Source organism: Pimephales promelas, chromosome 2 (assembly GCF_988280905.1).
Source record: "Pimephales promelas chromosome 2, fPimPro1.hap1.1, whole genome shotgun sequence".
Classification (NCBI taxonomy): Eukaryota; Metazoa; Chordata; class Actinopteri; order Cypriniformes; family Leuciscidae; genus Pimephales; species Pimephales promelas.
The window spans coordinates 5242032-5261271 of NC_142770.1; the positions used below are offsets into that span (position 1 = coordinate 5242032).

General features: G+C 37.8%; 1 protein-coding gene and 1 long non-coding RNA gene across 2 annotated transcripts in view; both read right to left on the bottom strand.

The window, feature by feature from the left end:
* asic1b (acid sensing ion channel subunit 1b) overlaps positions 1–8315 on the bottom strand; it is a 197474-nt gene extending 189159 nt beyond the window's left edge. The window contains exon 1 of the mRNA XM_039664443.2: positions 7017–8315. Coding sequence (XP_039520377.1) covers positions 7017–7381 — 365 coding nt within the window. The 5' untranslated portion in view covers positions 7382–8315. The remainder of the gene's footprint in view (positions 1–7016) is intronic.
* Positions 8316–10136: 1821 nt separating this feature from the next.
* LOC148995759 (uncharacterized) lies at positions 10137–17646 on the bottom strand. Its single transcript, XR_016147014.1, has 3 exons — positions 16012–17646; positions 15245–15445; positions 10137–13213 (listed from the first exon to the last, which is right to left on the bottom strand). It is a non-coding gene; the product is annotated as an uncharacterized LOC148995759 (long non-coding RNA).
* Between the last annotated feature and the right edge of the window lie 1594 nt (positions 17647–19240).

Here is a 19240-nt window from a genome sequence, read left to right on the forward strand (position 1 = left end):
TAAAGGATCTTAGAATGAGATGAGAATAGAACTGATGAGAATTAGATGATCCAAATGTCACTCACTGACATCCAGATTCTTCCAGGTCACGTGTCTACAGCACACTGCACTGTAGATAGTGTAGTTTCTACTCTTTAAACAAATATATAGCATGCAGTCAGTGTATAGAGACAAATGTTTCAAATTATAATGACAGTGACCTCACTTAATAATAAATACAGAATCACTATTACTGTCGAGGATAAGAAAACTGCAGAATCTAATCGTTAAGATTTTATTAACATAAAACTCCAAACAAATTGATAGTCAACATGAACAACCAAGTAAAAGCGACGAGAACAGACAATAAACTGAAAGAAACAGAACTTTAATACACAAACAAGCCAATCAACGAAAAACCAACGAACGGTAAACACAGGAAACTGAACTAAAACGTGTTCAACACATTCAAAACATAAATTAAAAAGGGTACAGGTACAGATCCAGATACTGTACTCTTATATAAAGTGTATCTGCAATCATTAACATATATAACGCTGCTCAGATGTGACAGACTACGATACGCTGAGGGCATGTTAAATTTAAGAGTATCACTTTTGCTTTGCTTGTGAATGTGAAGTGCTTGTCAGTGAAGCTTCTCTAATAGACTCAATGGAGCTGTGATGACATCTGCTAATGAATCCCAGAGAGAATAAAGCTGGAAAGTTCTGCCTGTCACGCCACAATAACTATCGGCCTGAGCTGTCACTGCATCTTACTCGAGGCCACATCAAGAGCAGTGTTAGATCTTCAAACAACAGCATCAATACTGCAGCTTAGGCTGGTTGCATCCCAATTCGCATACTTGAGAACATAAATACATACAAGTAACAAGAACATATGTTTTGAGCATATTGTAAATATACTGGGAGATTCTGCGACATTACATTAGGTGCAAGGCTTGACATTTACACCCGCAAAATGTGGGTGGATTTCAGCAGTGGAGTGTCTACTGAATTTTATATATAGTCTTTTAAAAAGGGATCTGAAACAATAAATCAAGTGCAATGTATATATACATATCGATATTGAAATATCTAACTTTTCCGACACTCATTTTCCGTAGAATCAGATCCACGATATATCTGATCTCTCTGACAGCGAGGGGCACAAAAACCCTCCTCTTCTCACTCACTCCAGTCACTTTCATTTGCTCCAGATGAATATTGTTGGTGTTACAGGGCTTGAATTTCGGCGCGGGATTGTCCATAATTTTACTCATTCCGACATATTTTGTGTTCACACCAAAAGCATGCGCACATAAAGCCGTCTCTCAGTACTAAATCGAGTTATTTTTCGCTGCTTATTGCGCTTAAACAGTCAAATACACACCAAATAATGTCAAAATGCCATAGTGAGTATTCACGTTAACACAGACAGTAATGTAAAGTGAACTTGTCAAAAGTACCGACTTCGTTACCAAGTCGGTACTGAAATTTTTAAAATTGTGCCGCTTTGAGCGCTGATCATCATAAATGAGCGTGGAATCATAAAGACCTCTGATTGGCCATTGTGTTAAAACGCTTATTGGATACGTCTGTGATTGGCTACAATAATCAACGCACGGGAGTGTTTGAGAGCACACGGAAGGGTTTGAAAGTGTAAAAAAGTTGGTACTTTTTGACAACACTAAAGTGAACGTAAATAGTTTAGAAATAAAACACATGTAACAGTATAATGGATCCGTGCATCAAGTTTTAAAGTGACAGGAATACTTGCTGCCAAATTATGAGATAATATTAAAAAATATCCATATGGCAGTTTTTCCAATAGTATCGATGGCAAAATTGTGGTCTGTGAAAACTAGGGCTGGGTATTGTTAGGTATTTCACAATTCGATTCGATTTCAATTCTTGAGGCTTCGATTCGATTCGATTTCGATTCGATTCAATATTGACTTATTAACTTCGATATCGATTCAATAATAAGTAAATACACAAGTAATTAAGTGCCTGAGTATATTTTTTAAGTAATGTGCGCAGTTTTACCAATGTTAAAGAACAAATTGACCCCAGCATGTTTGTTTCCTGTCATGGTTTATTCAGCAGAATAAAAATTTACAATATTGTATGTGTTGAATTCAAACACAACTGTGACAAGCACTGTACAGTGCTTTAACAACACCTCTAAAGTGCAAGTAACAAAGTAGTAGAAAGTATATTTCTTTCTTCCTATACATTCAAGTTATAAAAGAAATGTAAACAGAAGCACAAAATGTGCATACTCAAAAAAGTGCAATATTATATTCTAATTATAATTTTGTAAACAATAACACCTAATAGCTGATCACACTTAACAGCAATTGCGAGTTATCAGGCCAATTCTAAGGGGGAAAAAATACTAACCTTTTTCCCTCTCAGAAGTTTATATCTCATAGACTTTATATCATGCATTTCTGACTATATCACGCAATTCTGACTTTATATCATGCATTTCTGACTTTATAACACCCAATTGCGACTTTATATCACGCAATTGTGACTTTATATCTCGCAATTCTGACTTTATATCTTGCAATTCTGAGAAATAAAGTCAGAATTGCGAGAGGTAAACTCCCAATTGTGAGAAAAAAAAGTCAGAATTGTGAGATAAAAAGTCGCAATTACCTTTTTTATTTTCCATTCTGTGGCGGAAACAAGCTTCCATAGTTCCCGGCTTACAGTGGAATCCAAAATGAGCCCAAACGTCGGCTTTTAATGTTGGCGGTGCAGTCTTGAATCAGGCTTGAACGGAGTGCAGCTGCTGTCCGTCATCGCGCTGTTTTGCTAAGGGCTAAAGCGCGACTTGTACAACGCAGAACGCTCTCACTAGAGTGTAGCCCACAGCGCCGCCACTGGCCTGGATGGCTGAATCGATTCATAGGATTTGATGAATCGATATTGAATTGAGAAGCAAAAAATTGCAATGCATTGATGAATCGATATTTTTACCCAGCCCTAGTGAAAACGCTGAGTGGCTACTTCGGAAAACCACTTGCCACAGCCACATAAAACAAAGAAAAGCAGCCATATAGGAGAAAAGTGTGGCCTGTTAAAAAAAACGAATCCGATTTGAAGCTTGTGACATGTAAACGCGCACATCAACCTGATTATTTTATTTAGCAGTCATATAAACACTACGTTTGGATTCATCAATCGGAATAAAACCAATTTTAACGAAAGTTGTACACACTGAAAAAAAAAGTTGATTTACATGATTTGATAGTGTATATTGGTCACACATGAACCAATTAAGTAAAAAAAAAAACTAAAAAAATGTATTCACGTAACTTCAACATCATGGAATTGAGTCATTTTAAGTGACCCAATTAAGTGGTCTGAAAGTGAATTTTGAAAGGCTGCCTGAAATGAATCAGATATTCAAATTCATATATTCATTCATTCAATATAATTTCACTTATTTTAGTGTCACACAATTGAAATTCTATACTATAGCCAACTATTCGCTATCAATAGCACTTGTTATTATCTTAAATGCTAAGACTTGTATGCTCTTTCAGTCACAACACTTAATTAATTGTTATTGAATCAGTCCACAGACTATCCAAATGCTCCACTCTTCTCCACAATGGTAACCCACTGTAATTTAAATGGGTCTAATTGAACATTAAACACAATTACACACTATCAAGCCTTCAAATTTCCTAATTTTCTCAACAACAACAAAAAAAATTATAAAAAAATAACACCTAATTTCAACATTTATTCTCTCTTAATTCAACCATATGCAAAGCATGCTGGGAACTAACAAGCACCACCCAGTTTCAGTTAACGCAACACAAATCATTCATTTAATCCAACACAAACCGATTCAGTAAACTTACATTTTACATATATTTAAGCAGAAGTTTGGACAAAATGTATAGCATTTGTGATGCTTAAGCTCATTTTAACCAAGCAATTTGAACAAGCAGCAAAAAGTTTGTGTTTGCATGCAAGCATTAGAATCAATCTAGCTAAATTCACTGCCTTAAAAAAATAATATTATTATACACTTGACTGCAACCAAAAAAAGCAAGCAGAAAAAGCAGTTCACAATCTGGTGTACTCTCAACTCTGTATACTGTATTCAATGTGCAATGATTTGGATTTCACTTACTCTAATTTTGCATACAGTTTAGAAAGGATAGTATGCAAATTAGTCATTAAGTAACATTGTTGGCTGTGAGTAATGGAAACTTTGCATAGATGCTCTCACAGTTCCCATGGCGATTTGGTTCCCAATTGGTTGCTATGTGCCATCTGTAGTCATATTTCCTTAGCGATGTCTTTGTAGAGGAAAAGATGTGAATGACTGACTGATGTGCTTCAAATAAAAAATTGTAATGCCATTTAATTCACTCAACTAACACTAAAATCCACAACTAAGACCTTTCAGATGTTTCTCTTGGAGAGCAGTGGGAGATGTTTGCTAAAAATCCCCTAGCTTATGTTTCTCCTGAGAAAAAGATCTCAATATTTGTCTCCACAAAACAATTTACCAAGACACCAAAATCTGCACTCAGAAGCAGAAACTCTCCTTGTGCTTACTCCCTGTAAACTTGGCTCATAGTAGTAGACCTCTAAATGCTTATATTAACAGACCAAACTGTTTCAATCTGGCATTGACATGCAAGTTGTTTATTCAAGGATAAACATCAGAAAGCCTTCAAATGCAATATACGCCCAAAATACGTAATCTAGCAAAGCGAATATTAGTCAAGCATGGCTTTTCAACGGAAATCTAAACCTGGCATCAATTATTTATTCCGTCCAAATGTGTTGTTATTGAAAAGCGATGAGCCAGATTGTACTGCCAATAGAGACACTGATGTGTTCAATGAGTTCTGGATGGGCTCCGACCGCAGTCCTGAGAGAAGAATCCAAACTCTGAGCAGAACTTCTGCTTCTCTAATGGATGCACATTCGCCACAAGCACAACACATGGTGTTATCAGTTACGTCGAATCAATGATGATTCACTTCTTCAGCCCTCGCCGGGCTTTCAACACCTGAGGGGATGAAAACATTTTTCAAGTCGACGCTCTCTCTCCTCTCATTTTCAACGGGGCAGAATGTTTACAGCTTACATTTTCAACTCCCATTGTCAAACTCTAAAACACAATAGTCCGATTTTAGAAAATCATACTGACTTAAACCTTGAGATAAAACAGATATAATTTGTCTCTGTCAACAACAAAGGGCGTTCTCAAAGGAGCTTAAAAATGAAATAAACAACAGTAAATAAATAAAGGATAAACTGTTTTTCTCAGACTTTCTATGAGACCTTTGAGACAAACCTCATCAAATGATGAATCCACATCCAGTTCACAAATATATAAATTCCTTAAACTTTGCATAATATCAGTGAATAATAATATTCAAAATATGACCTTTAACCTCTTAAAAGTAAAGTTAGCAGGTCCTTAAACTTTGAATGTCTCTGTTCTCATAAATCCAATAGAAAAGTTAAGAAAAAGCTCAAATAGGGAACTAAACTATCAATTAATAATAATGGATACATTATTCTGTTGGAATTAGCGAATTAACATATTAGTGAAAATTGTTAAATGAGTAGTTCACTTTAAAAAAAAAACTTTTGCTGATAATTTACTCACCCCCATGTCATTCAAGATGTCCATGTCTTTCTTTCTTCAGTCGAAAAGAAATTAAGTTTTTTGATGAAAACATTCCAGGATTTTCTCTATATAATGGACTTCAGTGGGAACCAAACGGTTCAAGGTCCAAATGAGAGTTTCAGTGCAGCTTCAAAGGGCTTTAAACGACACCAGACGATGAGTAAGGGTCTTATCTAGCGAAACGATCGCTCATTTAAAAAAAAATAAAAAGCACAAATGCTCGCCTTGCTCTGTTCTGTGATGAGCGTTCGTGACTCACCTGTTCATTAAAATGAACAAATCTTTTTTCGAGTCATGACTCGAAGGGTCCTAGATAAGATCCTTATTAATCGTCTGGTGTCGTTTAAAGCTGCACTAAAACTCTCATTTCGACCTTGAACCATTTGGTTCCCAATGAAGTGCATTATATGGAGAAAATCCCTGAATGTTTTCATCAAAAACCTTAATTTCTTTTCGACTGAAGAAAGAAAGACGTGGATATCTTGGATGACATGGGGGTGAGTAAATTATCAGCAAAAGTTTTTTTAAAAAAGTGAACTACTCCTTTAACATGTTTTCTGAATTGAATTTTGAAACTAAGGCCGCGTTTACATGACAACAAAGTATTAAAACCGGAAAAGTTTTTCCTTTACAATGTTGTCAAAATGAACGCCCTTCACACGCATCCGCAAAAGTAAATTCAAACGCTGTATTATTCACGGCGATAACACTTTGTGAAATGCACCTATAGACTGAAAACATTTATGTGCATGACCATTTTCACAAATTCGTGACAAACAAACAAACAAAATGACAGCAGCAACAACCATTCAAAATTATTTCTGACCTTTCATTATAACTACAACAAATTTTGCTTGGTGCACTTTTTTTTAGTTTTTCAATGTTGTTCTAAAAATATTAGATACTGTAGTTGTAAAAAGCACACGTACGTCTGCAAGATGTCTGTTAAAGATTACTTAATCTGGGAAACAAGCATCTGATAGACGTCTGTTTTACATACATTCTAAATATTAAACATTCTAAATATTAGACATCTTCAAAACGTCTATTTGATATCTGACAGGAAACGTCCTATAGACGTATTGCAAATGAGCACACTCTAAAAAATAGATAGCTAAACGTCTCCGTGGTGTGTGCTATGTTATTATTTCCTATTATCACTGTAAAGCCGCTTTGGAACAATCCTTTGTTTAAAAAGAATGAACATGACTATCCGTCAACAACAACACGCATGCCCAATTTAGCGTCAAAAGAGTCAAAAGACTAACTATTCTGAGAAAATGTTTCGTTATCTCCTTATACGTTCGTCATTTTCTAATGATTTTCTACATTTAAAATGTTTTACAGGATACATAACTCACCTGCCGTTTAAAAGCGCGAGCAGCTCGCCCGCGTGGTACAGGTCGTTGCGCGTCACGCGGCCGAAGCGGAAAGAGTTCAGGTTGCAGAAGGTGACGGCAGGAAACGCCATCAGTGGTGCTGAGATCTCGTCCAGCTTGGTGACATGAGGATACTGAAAGTAAAACTTGATGCGGTCAGCGCAAACAAGCACCAGGAACGAAAAAGAGCCCAAGAAAAAGATGATCCAGAGGCATCGTTTGATGTACTGGCGTTCATAACTGAACATATGTGAGATGCCATGGAGAGTGGACCTGCTGGCAAAAACTTCAATGGGTGCGGGCTGCTCACAGTCCAGGTTATCATCAGACTCGGCTTTAATATCCATGGTTCTCGAAGTTTACAAAATCACTGGATGAAGCAGGAGATATTTAAGGAATTTACGCCCTTAGATGGTCAGTTGATCTTTACAAGCATAAATGAACCTGGTAGACAGAAAGCAGTTGCAACAATCCTTGCAACATCTTCACGATGGTGGTCCAGTGGTCCAGCAAGTTTCTGCACTGTAAAGTGAAATGGGACCTTCTTCTACCAAATCTAAACTTACGTTTGTAGATCTAAGATGAATTCAGGATAATTTGGTCATTTTAAATCACATTTCCACATAAAACCACATTAAGCGCATTACCCTTCTCAAATTAGCGATAAAAGAACAGTTTGAAGAAATCAACCAATAACACGAACTGTCACAGATATATTAGCTCCGATGTCCCCGGGATCTTCAATGAAACAACTCCGTAGTTGAGTATCGTCAATTCATTGTCCGTATCCTCCAGTCGATTCAGCGCAAATGACAGAAAAAACAAACGTGATGATAACGCTTCCCCTTATAACTACTGTAATTTATTTGCATGCATCCCTACAAGGTGTTATGGACAACTGAAACGCATCGCTCGATGTAAAGAGAATGTCTTCACATCTATTCACAACACTAGACACATCCGCGGTGTCAAAACGGCTCAGATCGTGTTTCAAGCTCGATACAATAAGCGATCCGCAATCCAACTTCAGCACGCGCGCTGTTAACGGCAACACAGATGCTCTCTGGATGTTGGCATCACTAAAATGTCCCCCTCTCTAGGCTAATTAATGCAGCACGGCATGCGTATCCATATCAGATAAAGTGTCGGGTTGTAAGTTATAGCTATAGTCCCCTTCCGTCCAGTCCTGTGGGTTGGTTTAGATGTAGACAGACACGTCAGGAATGAACGCTGAACGGTGCACACTGCGACGAAGCCTCCATCCAAGTGCCCTACTGTCTGTCTGAGCATCACTGTCTATATGACCCGACCATTTTTTTTGAGAGAGAGAGAGAGAGAGAGAGAGAGAGAGAGAGAGAGAGAGAGAGAGAGAGAGAGATTTCGGTGTAGCCTATCATACATCAACTATAGCCTATTTTATTATATGTTTCATTATTAGCCTATTTTATATATGTATTTACCTTTTATTCTTTAATATCACACTTTTTTTTTGCTATTTATTTTTTTAGCTACCTTGTTGGCTTTTGTTAGTTTAGCCATTAATTCACATTAAAACAAAAATGCGTTTTACTTATTCTTATTATATTGCATATTTAATGCAATTTGTATTATATGCATTATTATTTGCATTATCATTATCTTTACCTGTATGTATAATTGTATTATGTCTTTCACTGTAAATGACTCTGTATATTTTTTATTTTTGTTAGATACTGCAATAAAAAATAGCCCTCGAAGGGACAATAAATACACACTATACTAACTAAAGTGATGTGCAGTTATGATGTATATCTGATCTGACAGTCCTGCTGACCAGGAGGTGCTTGAGTGATAAATGAGCATATACGGAAAGACTGATCAGTATTATTTGAGAAACTCGCAGCCGAGGGGTGAAAGGGAACCCACCCATGAAATTACACCGAGTGCATTTTAATCCAGGTTTGTGACAGTATTGGCTAACGCTGGGTGTCGCTGTCACTGGCCGAATCAATAGCCGTGATGATGTGGCCCACAGCTGATTATCAACTTTCAGAGAAGCTTAAGTGTCAGTCTGTTAATGGACTCGCATGAACTGCACAAACTGAAGCAAAACCCTTTCCAGCTTTAAAACGGTCTGTCCAGGTATGACTTTGGAGTCTATAAAAGAGGTTTAAATATGATCTGGATGTTTATTGATCCATCACATGAGGATGTGGAATAAGAAACCAAGCTCCAGAAGTGAGGTGAAGGGTTATTCCCGTGAGTCGCTGAATAAGTACAGTGTCATAGGACTGTATATCATATGTGTGCCTATGGCCTGAAACACACTCTAAGCAAGTACCAAGCTCGATTTTATGATATATAATTCCACATTCGCTATATATCTTAGAGTATCCACAACAACGCCATGTTTTTCATGGCAAAACATTTTTTAGAAAGCCAATAAATGTATTTACTGCTACAATCTTGAATCTCCACTGAAGATATACAGTACGGTTTGACGAAACGGCTTACAAGAATACATAAGATGCCAAAGGGAAAAGTTACTTCTGAAAAGAAATCGGGAAAATTTCAGCGATGCAAATTGCTTATACTTAAAAGGATTTCCTGGACACCATTAGTATAACAGCATCAATCTATTATTCACATTTGAAATAAATGACTCATTGGTCAGAAATTGCAGTATGCAACTTTTGTAAACAAAAATTCCAATAAAACCTTAAAATCATTCAACTCTTTCCCTGCAGTTGACATAAATTTCTGTCGTTTTTGACAATGCTTGCCTATCACTGATCACTGTAAAAACATATTTTCAAGATTTGTCATTTTTTTTGAACATCTTTTGTCAAATCAACTTAAATAATTTATTTAGTTTAGATAACTTATTATTTTGAGTTTCTGATGATTAAATCAATCTCCATTGTATTAACTCACTTTTTCCATTTTAATCAACTTAAATTTTTAAGGCAATCATGTTACTTAATTTTTTAAGTTACACCAACAATATTATTTTCATGCATTTTTCTCATCTCAAATTGCTTTTTGAATAAAACTTGTTCATTTAAAAAAAATAATGTATGAAGCTATATTTACTGTAGTTGTTTTGTTTAAAAGCCAAAGGCTCTTTTATTATATTTTCAGATATTCATACAAACAAAATAGCACATATTCTGAACAGGTTTTGGTTTATGAGGTAACCAGGTATATCTCAGGTCGTCTCTGGTGAGCTGAATGGAAGTGGCCTATAAAGTTCTTCCCAGAAACATCTGTTTGCAGCTTGTTTCAGCTCCCATCATGCTCTACTTGCACCATAACGCATGTCTACAGATGCGCTGTGCGACAAATTAAATGTCTCGTGCACCAAAGCGAAGATAGGCTGGTAATAAAGATGACGGGATGCTGGTAGCAAAAGGAAAGAGTTTATCAACTGCATCCTGGGAGCTTTTACCACAGAGTAGTGAAGCGGCAGATACATGAGGACAGAAGGGCGCCATGGAAGATAGACTCTAGAAATCAACTGAGTCGTCAGGGGGCCGGAAATGGATTATTAAAAGCATGGTTACTCAAAACTTGTGATCTTTTACCGCAGGGAAGTTACAGAGCCATAATCTTCAGAAGAAGAAAAACTGTCAGTACGCAAAATAAGCTCGAGCGCTTGAGCTAAAGTGGGAAAACTGCTAGCAGAGCAGATTTAAGTTGAAGCACACTGGCAGTAAAGCAGATGTTGGAGGCGTGGACTAGCAGTTAGCAAGTGTACTCGGATCAGAGTCGGGGGAAACGACTCAAAAAGTGAAGTTTGACAAGCTACTCAAAATTCAAATGTAGCTTTCCCTGCAAAGTCAACAATCTTGAATCTCAAGTTAGGGTTGGATGAAACACTTTACAAGAATACATAGTTCCCAAAGAGAAAACTAACTTCAAAAAGGAAATCCGGAAACTTTCATCCATTAACATTAATGCAAAATGCTTAGACTTAAAAAGGATTTCCTTTTTAATGGACAACATTAGTATCACAAAGTTGATCTATTATTCACATTAGAAATAAATGGCTCCTTTGTCAGAAATTGCGGTTGAAACTTGGCATGTTTCCTCATAATGCCTTGATGTCCATGTGTGCCAAGTTTTGTGAAGTTTGGACATTGTGCTGACAAGATACAGGCCAATACATCATTATGGACCACACCCATACACATTTCGGACCATATTTGCTAAACAATTAAATTAATCGAAACTTCTTTTGATAACATTTTGTCAGGAGCATATTAAAGGGATAGTTCACTTTGAAATTGATTTTTGGTATGTTTTGGTATGTGCAGACCGAAGCATCCTCAGATCATTTGGACGTGGCTGTGGTTACAAGAGGTAAAAATGATATAAATACTGTTCGTTTTCTCACAAAAACCGCTCGTTTCGTGTCTTAGGCCATCAATGTGTACTTACATTTACGAGTCATTAAATCATGTTTAATTTGGACTTCTTTGTGCATGCTCTTTGAGGTGGACCCCCTATACCTCCATTATATGGCTGACAGACAAGAACGGTTTGACCTAAAAATATCAAAATACTGAAAATACTGCGGAAACAAAGACACCTACATCTTGGATGCCCTTGAGGTAAGCTAAAACATGTCAAAAATTTATTTCAAAGTGAACTGTCCCTTTAAGATGGTGCACATCCAATTTCATCAAATTATTGAGTAAAATCAGGGATTTCATTGATTTACATTGACCTAGTAACCCTAATGATCATTCTGAATAACTAACCAGTGCAAGAATAAGAGTAGTGAGTATTTATTTAAAATAGTTAAAGTTCTGAAAAACAAAAGAGGTTCGCAAAGTCTTTGTATGCTCCTTGCTGAGAGTTCAAGCAGATGTGGCCTTTTTTACAGCCTGCCAGATCTCAGGGAACAGGATCTAAGATGAACAAACTCGTGTCTGGTCGGCGTCCATGTGGCAATTTTAGGATTGCAAAAAGCGAAAAAGGCTGTTGACCCCATTGTGTTGTAACCTCAAGCTTTGGCAAACCACAAGCCAGCAAGCATGTCCAAAACTGTCTTCTTGGCATTTCGATTGCAAGCCAAGTGACCAGAGTTGAGATAATGTTGGCCGGCCCTTGAGGGATGGACAGATGGACGATTAGCTATAATGAGGTCCTGCAGGGATCAGTGTGACATGGAGCAAAGACAAGAGATTTCCCAAGGACATACTTGTCTCTGGGAGAATGGAAGCCATTTTAATATCGTTTGGTTTGGGGGAGAAATTTTAACGCGGGGAGTCTTGAATGTTCTGGATCACAAATACCTCAACACTAAAGCTTTGTTCAGCGCATAACACTTCTCACTTCAGATTACATTTGCCAAAATGTGACAGATACAAGAGAGTACATTTTGTGAGATACACAGTAATAAGAGACCAAATTAGCTAAACTTGTGGTTCATTGGAGATATAATTCTTGATGTCTCATTATTGGTTCTTCAGATTAGTGTTGTGGTTAAAGAACCAAAATGTAGATGATCGTAAATCTTTCTTCTTAAATCTTTCACATCTTTATTTTTTCCAATGTTGGTTCTTCTGAGGACTTTCTGGTGCGGTTGAACATGTAGATGTCCTAAATGACTCCCACAGGGATTTTCCACATTCAACTCTTTGAACATCCCAGAGAAATGTTCATCAGTAGGTTAACAACCCCCACGCATACATATTCTGTATATAATTCATGAGTAAGAGAGTTAACTCACATCGATTTGCACTTAGAGCCACTATCACTGTCAACAGCAGATCCGTGTGGGACTTTTTGCTTGTCGAAAAGACACCTCTTGTGTGAAAAGTTGCCATTTTTTAATTTTTTTTTATTACAGTTAGATTAGGAAATTGGGAAGCAATCTGTGTCTCCATGTAAATCTGATCAGAGTAATCTAGGGCTTTACCTTACGCCACTTCCAACATGCCTTTGAGAAACTTCATTAGTTTGTCACTAAAGCTGTACAACATCGCTGTAACAGTCAAAAGCTCACTCACCTTTGCTTTTTCATTATTACTTCATGCTTGTCTTGCGTTTGAAGTGCCGAGAGATGAATTATGAAGGTATTTTAATGAAATACCGTGTGCACCACACATTCTGTCCTCCTGAATTGTGTTCTTGTCATGATTTCTTTCAGTTGCAGCTCCATTTCAATTTGCAACTCTTCAAGCGAGTAATTCCTAAAATATATAAATCAATTAATTTATTTATATTCTGCAAATAAAATAAGACGCCTGGATGGAAAATGAGCACTTTGTCATTGATGTTTGTGTGCAAGACAGCAGCCATTTAGAATTCAGGATCAATTCACTAATTGAATGCAAGGTAAACATTACATTTGGAACTTAAGATTGGTGTTGGGATAATTGCTTGTTTTACCAATTAAGGGTGAAATTGGTTAAATAAGCAGTTTAATCAGCAAAGTTAAGTTTATTATGAAGAAACTAAAGACAAAACTCAAAGATTCCAGTTTGTTAGTCTCTCCCACCAAGCTACACTAGTTTAACCAGCATGACTTCATTGGTTGACCAGCTTCACATGTGTTGCTAGTTCTCCAGGTAACCCATAATTAAATATATTTTTTAGAATATATATTTTTGGTATATAAGCAAATATTTGAATTTGTCCCAATATATATATATATATATATATATATATATATATTAGTTAACCAACAAAACATTGATGGCATTGAAAAACCCAACAAAACAGTACAAAAACATCATTGTTTTAAGAATTCTGTATCTTAGGATCCAAACTGTTAAAATCACATCTGGCACTTTTTGTCCATCAGAAGGTCAAACTAAATAATATATGATTGGTTTTATTTTATTCTTAAATATTTATCACATTTAATTTAAGATGTGCAATTTTCACAACCATGGTACCAAAATAGGGGCATAAACATTTTAAAAAAGTTTTTTGGGTTTTTTTTTTTTTTAAACATAGCCTACACTCTAGAAAAAGTCTAGGTGCATTTTTTTTTTTTACATATGCGGTATTTTGAATGCATTGCATTGTTTTGTGTTTTAATCTCCGTGAACTTAACGAATAATGTCCTGGCCGAAAATGAACCTACCTTTACCTAACTCCCACAGTGTCAGTATAAAATACGCCTACATATGAAAGTTAAATATTATCAATAAAAACAATTATTCATAGAAAGTGCCATCAAATACATATAGACTGTGATCTTATGAACATTTCTTTCCTGATTCACAGCTCATATCCAAGCTTCATGATCAATAGGTACAGGCCTCATTCTGTCCGACTTCACCTTTACTAGAAAAAGTGTTCAATACTCGAAATGATAACAGCCTCTGAAATAACCCTCAGTCCGCTTGACTGTGAACGCAAACGTGAGGTTAAGTTACTTCACCTTCAGTAAAATGCGCGGGTGAATGTTGATACCTGGAGACCGAGCGGTCGAAACGCTCCAACCAAAAATGCCACCGTTTAAATTTGATTGACATAATTCACAATGGACTTAGAGAACAAAGGTTCCCTGAATGTCAAGATTATGGAGCGGAATACACAAGCCTTTCACATCTCCCGGCCGGACGGGTGAGAAACACGTCGTCTACAGGATTTGAGCTGCATGTATTAATTGGTTTTCTTAATTAACACAGCATGCGCGGGCATTAATATTCACGCCTCATAAGATAGTGACACTCCTCATTCAGCGCTAAATTATTTAGCTGCAGTAGGAACGTGCAGGAAAAATGTACATTTCGGCCGATATGTTGACAAAACCGCAATTAGGAGCTGTCTTTTTTTTTTTTTTAATGATTAAAACTTCTGCTGTCTTTCAATAATGATATGTATAGCAACAATAGGCTGAGTTAATAACAATGAAAAACAACATTTCCAAACACGACAGAATACATATGCAAATAGCCAAGACAGTGATTAACTCTACGTGCCAACACTTTCCATGTGGTTAAAAGTGTAAACAAGGGAAAATAATTAAAGTTTAAAATGATTTATTATCCTTATCTGCCAGTTTGACGACTTATTCAATTTGACATGTTATGAGTGTCAACCAGCACTGAATAATTACCTAATTTCTACCTCATTGTCTGTAAGACATTAATTTGCTGTTTGACAGGTTTGGGGCTGAAGAACAAGAGGATAAGACCTACCTGTCAGAAAGAAAAATCACAAATGATTAAACGAAATGAAGAGCGCGTTTCTTCTCGGAGTTGACTTACCTATGGACAAGTCGGGAAAAGTCAAGGCCACTTCCTTCACAATTACACAATAAAGACAAACAATTTTCTAGTTGTTAAGCTAGTCAGAGGAAGGTCATCTTTCATATTTAGGGGGAGGGGCAATGTCATTTACGAGAGCATTTTATTGGACAAAAATGTGGAGTCCAGGATAATGTCATCAATATCTTTGGTCTGTTTTTCCTAAACAAAATTAGAGAATGTGTACAGTCAATTTTTTGTGGACTAAAATACAGAATATAAGTGCAACCAGACAAACCCAAAAACTCAATTGAGAGATCTCAAGGTCTCAGACATTGCTCAGAATTGACCGTTCGCAAAGACCCACCCCCCTTAGTTACTGTCGCTATGTCCGACAAGCTACGCTGCTCTCACACACACACACCATGTTCTCACGCAGTGAAAAATACATTGCGGACTGACAACACGCTGACAAACAGGACAGACCAGCCCAGCAAACAAATTTAGGTTCTGGGAACATTAGTCTTTGGTTCTGGGAACGTTCCTAGAACTTTTCCTTAAGGGATTGTTCCCGGAACATTCTCCTTACGTTATAAAAATGGAACCTAAAAATAACCTACATGGAACGTTCCAATACCGTTCTTGTTTGGTTCCCAAAAAAATAACCTCATGGGACCATTCGGGAACGTTAGGGGAACGTTCTGTGTTTGCTGGGAGGTTACTTTTTGGTTACTTTTGATATTTATCAAATTTGGTCATTTTTTAAAAGAAATTTAAACGATAAATACCGTTTTGTGGCTCTTTAATTTGTCGTGACAGATCGCTGTGGAGCATCAGTTAAAGCTGCACGTGATCCGATCATCTCTTCCTTCTATTTCATTTATAGCATCAAATAAACATGAATGAACATAAGAAGGAATGTTGTTTTAACATATGAGGCGTCAGTACACTCCGTTTTCCAGTTCATATCCTCACATGTTAATCTACTAACTCTTCTGACTGCTTTGTAGGACAAAATGGCGGATGGCGAAGTATGATTGGTCAGATCACCTGTCAATAAAGCTCCCTGCGAAGGGTCAATTGCCAGCAAACCTGCAATGAAAAGTGAAAGATCTCAATATGAACAGAATAGTTATCATTTAAGATCAAATAATCTGAGCTGCATTTTCATTTTTACAAAGTTGTTACTTCAATAAAAAACAACTCTTATTGTACTTTAATGAGTTTTTTAAGAGCAACACAACTTTCCTGAGGCAAGAGTTGTTCTCGTGAAGAGTCTCTCCAAAACAACCCAGCACGAAGCAGGGCCGTGACATCAGCAAAGCCTGAATAAATGATGATGTAAAATATCGCCAGTGCCGTTGAGGGTGGGACAACAAATCAGGCCGCAGTCCTCCACGGCCGCTGACACATTCTGACACTGATAGATCCGCGCGAAGGGCCGCTCTTAATTACCTTTTAGCCCAGCGCTGGAGAGAGAGCGCGGCCATCGGCCGAACGGCAGCGACAGAGATGAATGCTCGAGACTTCCCACGATCAATCAGCCCCTCCGGCCTCCTCTGGATCATCCGTCACGTCCCCACGGAAAAGACACCGAGAGAAAGCTCTCATTCTCACCCGCTTCACAAAGAAAAGACACGGAAAGAGAGCGACAAGAGGTAAAGTGAAAGATAGTTTGGAGGTGTTTAAGAGGAGACGAAAAGGTGGTGTGCACACACAGGCTGATTTAGTTAGTTAGTTAGTTAGAAAGCACTTATCAATCGCCTCTGATGTGGTTTAATTGCAATTAAATGTTGCAAATTGGCCCGTGATCATTTTCACCAGCGCCAGGATGCATGAGTACATTGATATCACACACACACACACACACACACAGACAGCTGTTAAACAAGTTTTTCTTACTTGTTTTTTTAATTATTATAATTAAAAAGTGTTTGCTTTATCAGAACAACAGACAGACAAATAGATGGAGAGACAGACGAATGGATGGACGGACCAACATGACATCATGACTTTTGCGTAAACATACACGCCACTTTCGAGTCAAGTGGCGTGTTATCTCTACGCATTTTGAGCTATCCGCGTGTATCCGCGTGTTTGCGTGTATGTCTACGCCATTAACGTCCGAGTGATTCCGCGTGTCTGTACACACCGTCAAATGTCCGCGCGAAACGAAGCAAAATGTAGATCTACATCTGGGGAGCGACCTTGTTTTCCCTAGGATGGTAAGGGAACGCCCTATAAATGCCATTAACCCCAGTGACGGTTAGGTTTAGGGACGGGGTTGAGGTAAGTCATATATTTATATATACAGTAATAACGTTAAATCAACAGCGTTCATGCGATTATGCGTCTTGATAGCACGCCAAAAATGGAAATATGAATTGGCGTGTCATACACACACTACTTCATGAGATCAGTCTGGACGGACAGATGGACGGATAGGTAGGTAGATAGATATATAGATATATAGATAGATAGATAGATAGATAGATAGATAGATAGATAGATCTCTTGTTTCTACAGTATGTGATGGATCTGTTGATTGGTTTGTCAAGCAGTTTCAGTGTCACTGACCGCTTCCTCGACCTTGTTCTCACATCGACATGGTCACATGACCCTGACCTGTGACATCACTCAAGACCACCAACAGACAGAAGAACGCAGAAGTCAATACACTGCACACCCGAATATCAGCCAGCACCAATCCATCAAAACATCATCCGGCACTTAGCTCAGATCATTTATGGATATGCAGGGCTGGCTCACATTCTGAAATACACACATCCAAAGTGTCGATACATTCCTCTGATGAAGAGTTGCCTCTAATTTTTAAAACTAATTGCATGCGAGTCAAAATCTTGAATATGTGTGTGTAACTCGATGTTTACAAACTCACACTCTAGCATTTCAGTAGTTGCTGGCATCGCTTTACAGTTGCTGAGGAGTACAGAGTGTTTTATAGTGTTGCTATGCGGTTGCTAGGGTACTCTGACTGGTTGCACACTGGCCAACGTTTAATACCTGTGGATTTGTTCAAATCACCCTAAATGCAATGTTTCTATCAATGAATATCACACAAATACACAATTCTGATCTCACTATATACTCTCAAAATAATCTATACAAAGCCAAATAGAGTTAAAATAGCAGGGTTTTTTTTCTAATCATTACTTCTAAGAGTTTTAATAAACAAAAACGTATCCTTATTAAAATGTGAGTTATGTTAAACACATATTCAATGCTTGAAGCTCAAATGTGTGACCTACTGGGTTTACCATATTTGAATTTAAACTTTCATACTATACACATTATACGTTTTGTTGCCTTTTTGTATTGCTATATATTGTGACGTGAAATATTGTTATACCCCTTAAATAAATCCATATATTCTTTGGTGGATTATTAAATATGCATGTGGATGAGGCAGCATGACATGTGTTTGACCTCTGTGAGTGTGGTGTCTCTCGGGGAACACACCGTTGACATGACGCGCAGTGACGAGTGTGTCCACTCTGAGAGCTTTCACCTGTACCTGCATCACAGGGGACGCTGTCTGTGGGGGTCACGCGAGTGTGTGAGATGGAGAGCGAATCCTCGAACCCCGCGGGACCTGCAGCGTTCGTAGCAGCTCGCCAGACAGCGAGGCGCTATCAGTGATGAAAAAAGCTCCCGATGTGGCCTCAAGTTTCCAGTTATCTGATGGAAAACTGGATGGTGTGCCGGTGCACAGCAGCCTCTGGTGACACACTCATGACGACAGGACACAGCGGAAGAGAGACAGGCACAGAGAGAGACAGGCAGATCAGGCGAGTAAAGACAACATCGTCATCCTCTGTGACTCCAACGGCCACTATCTTGACCACAGACGTCTGTTCCCTGGCAGATCGGTGAAGAAGTTCTGGTGTCCCACCTCACACTCTGCTCTGAGACTGCTGCGAGAGGGAGTGCTGGGTGCACCGTCACACATCATCTTCCACACCGGAACAAACGACCTCAGTGCGAGGGTGGACGTCA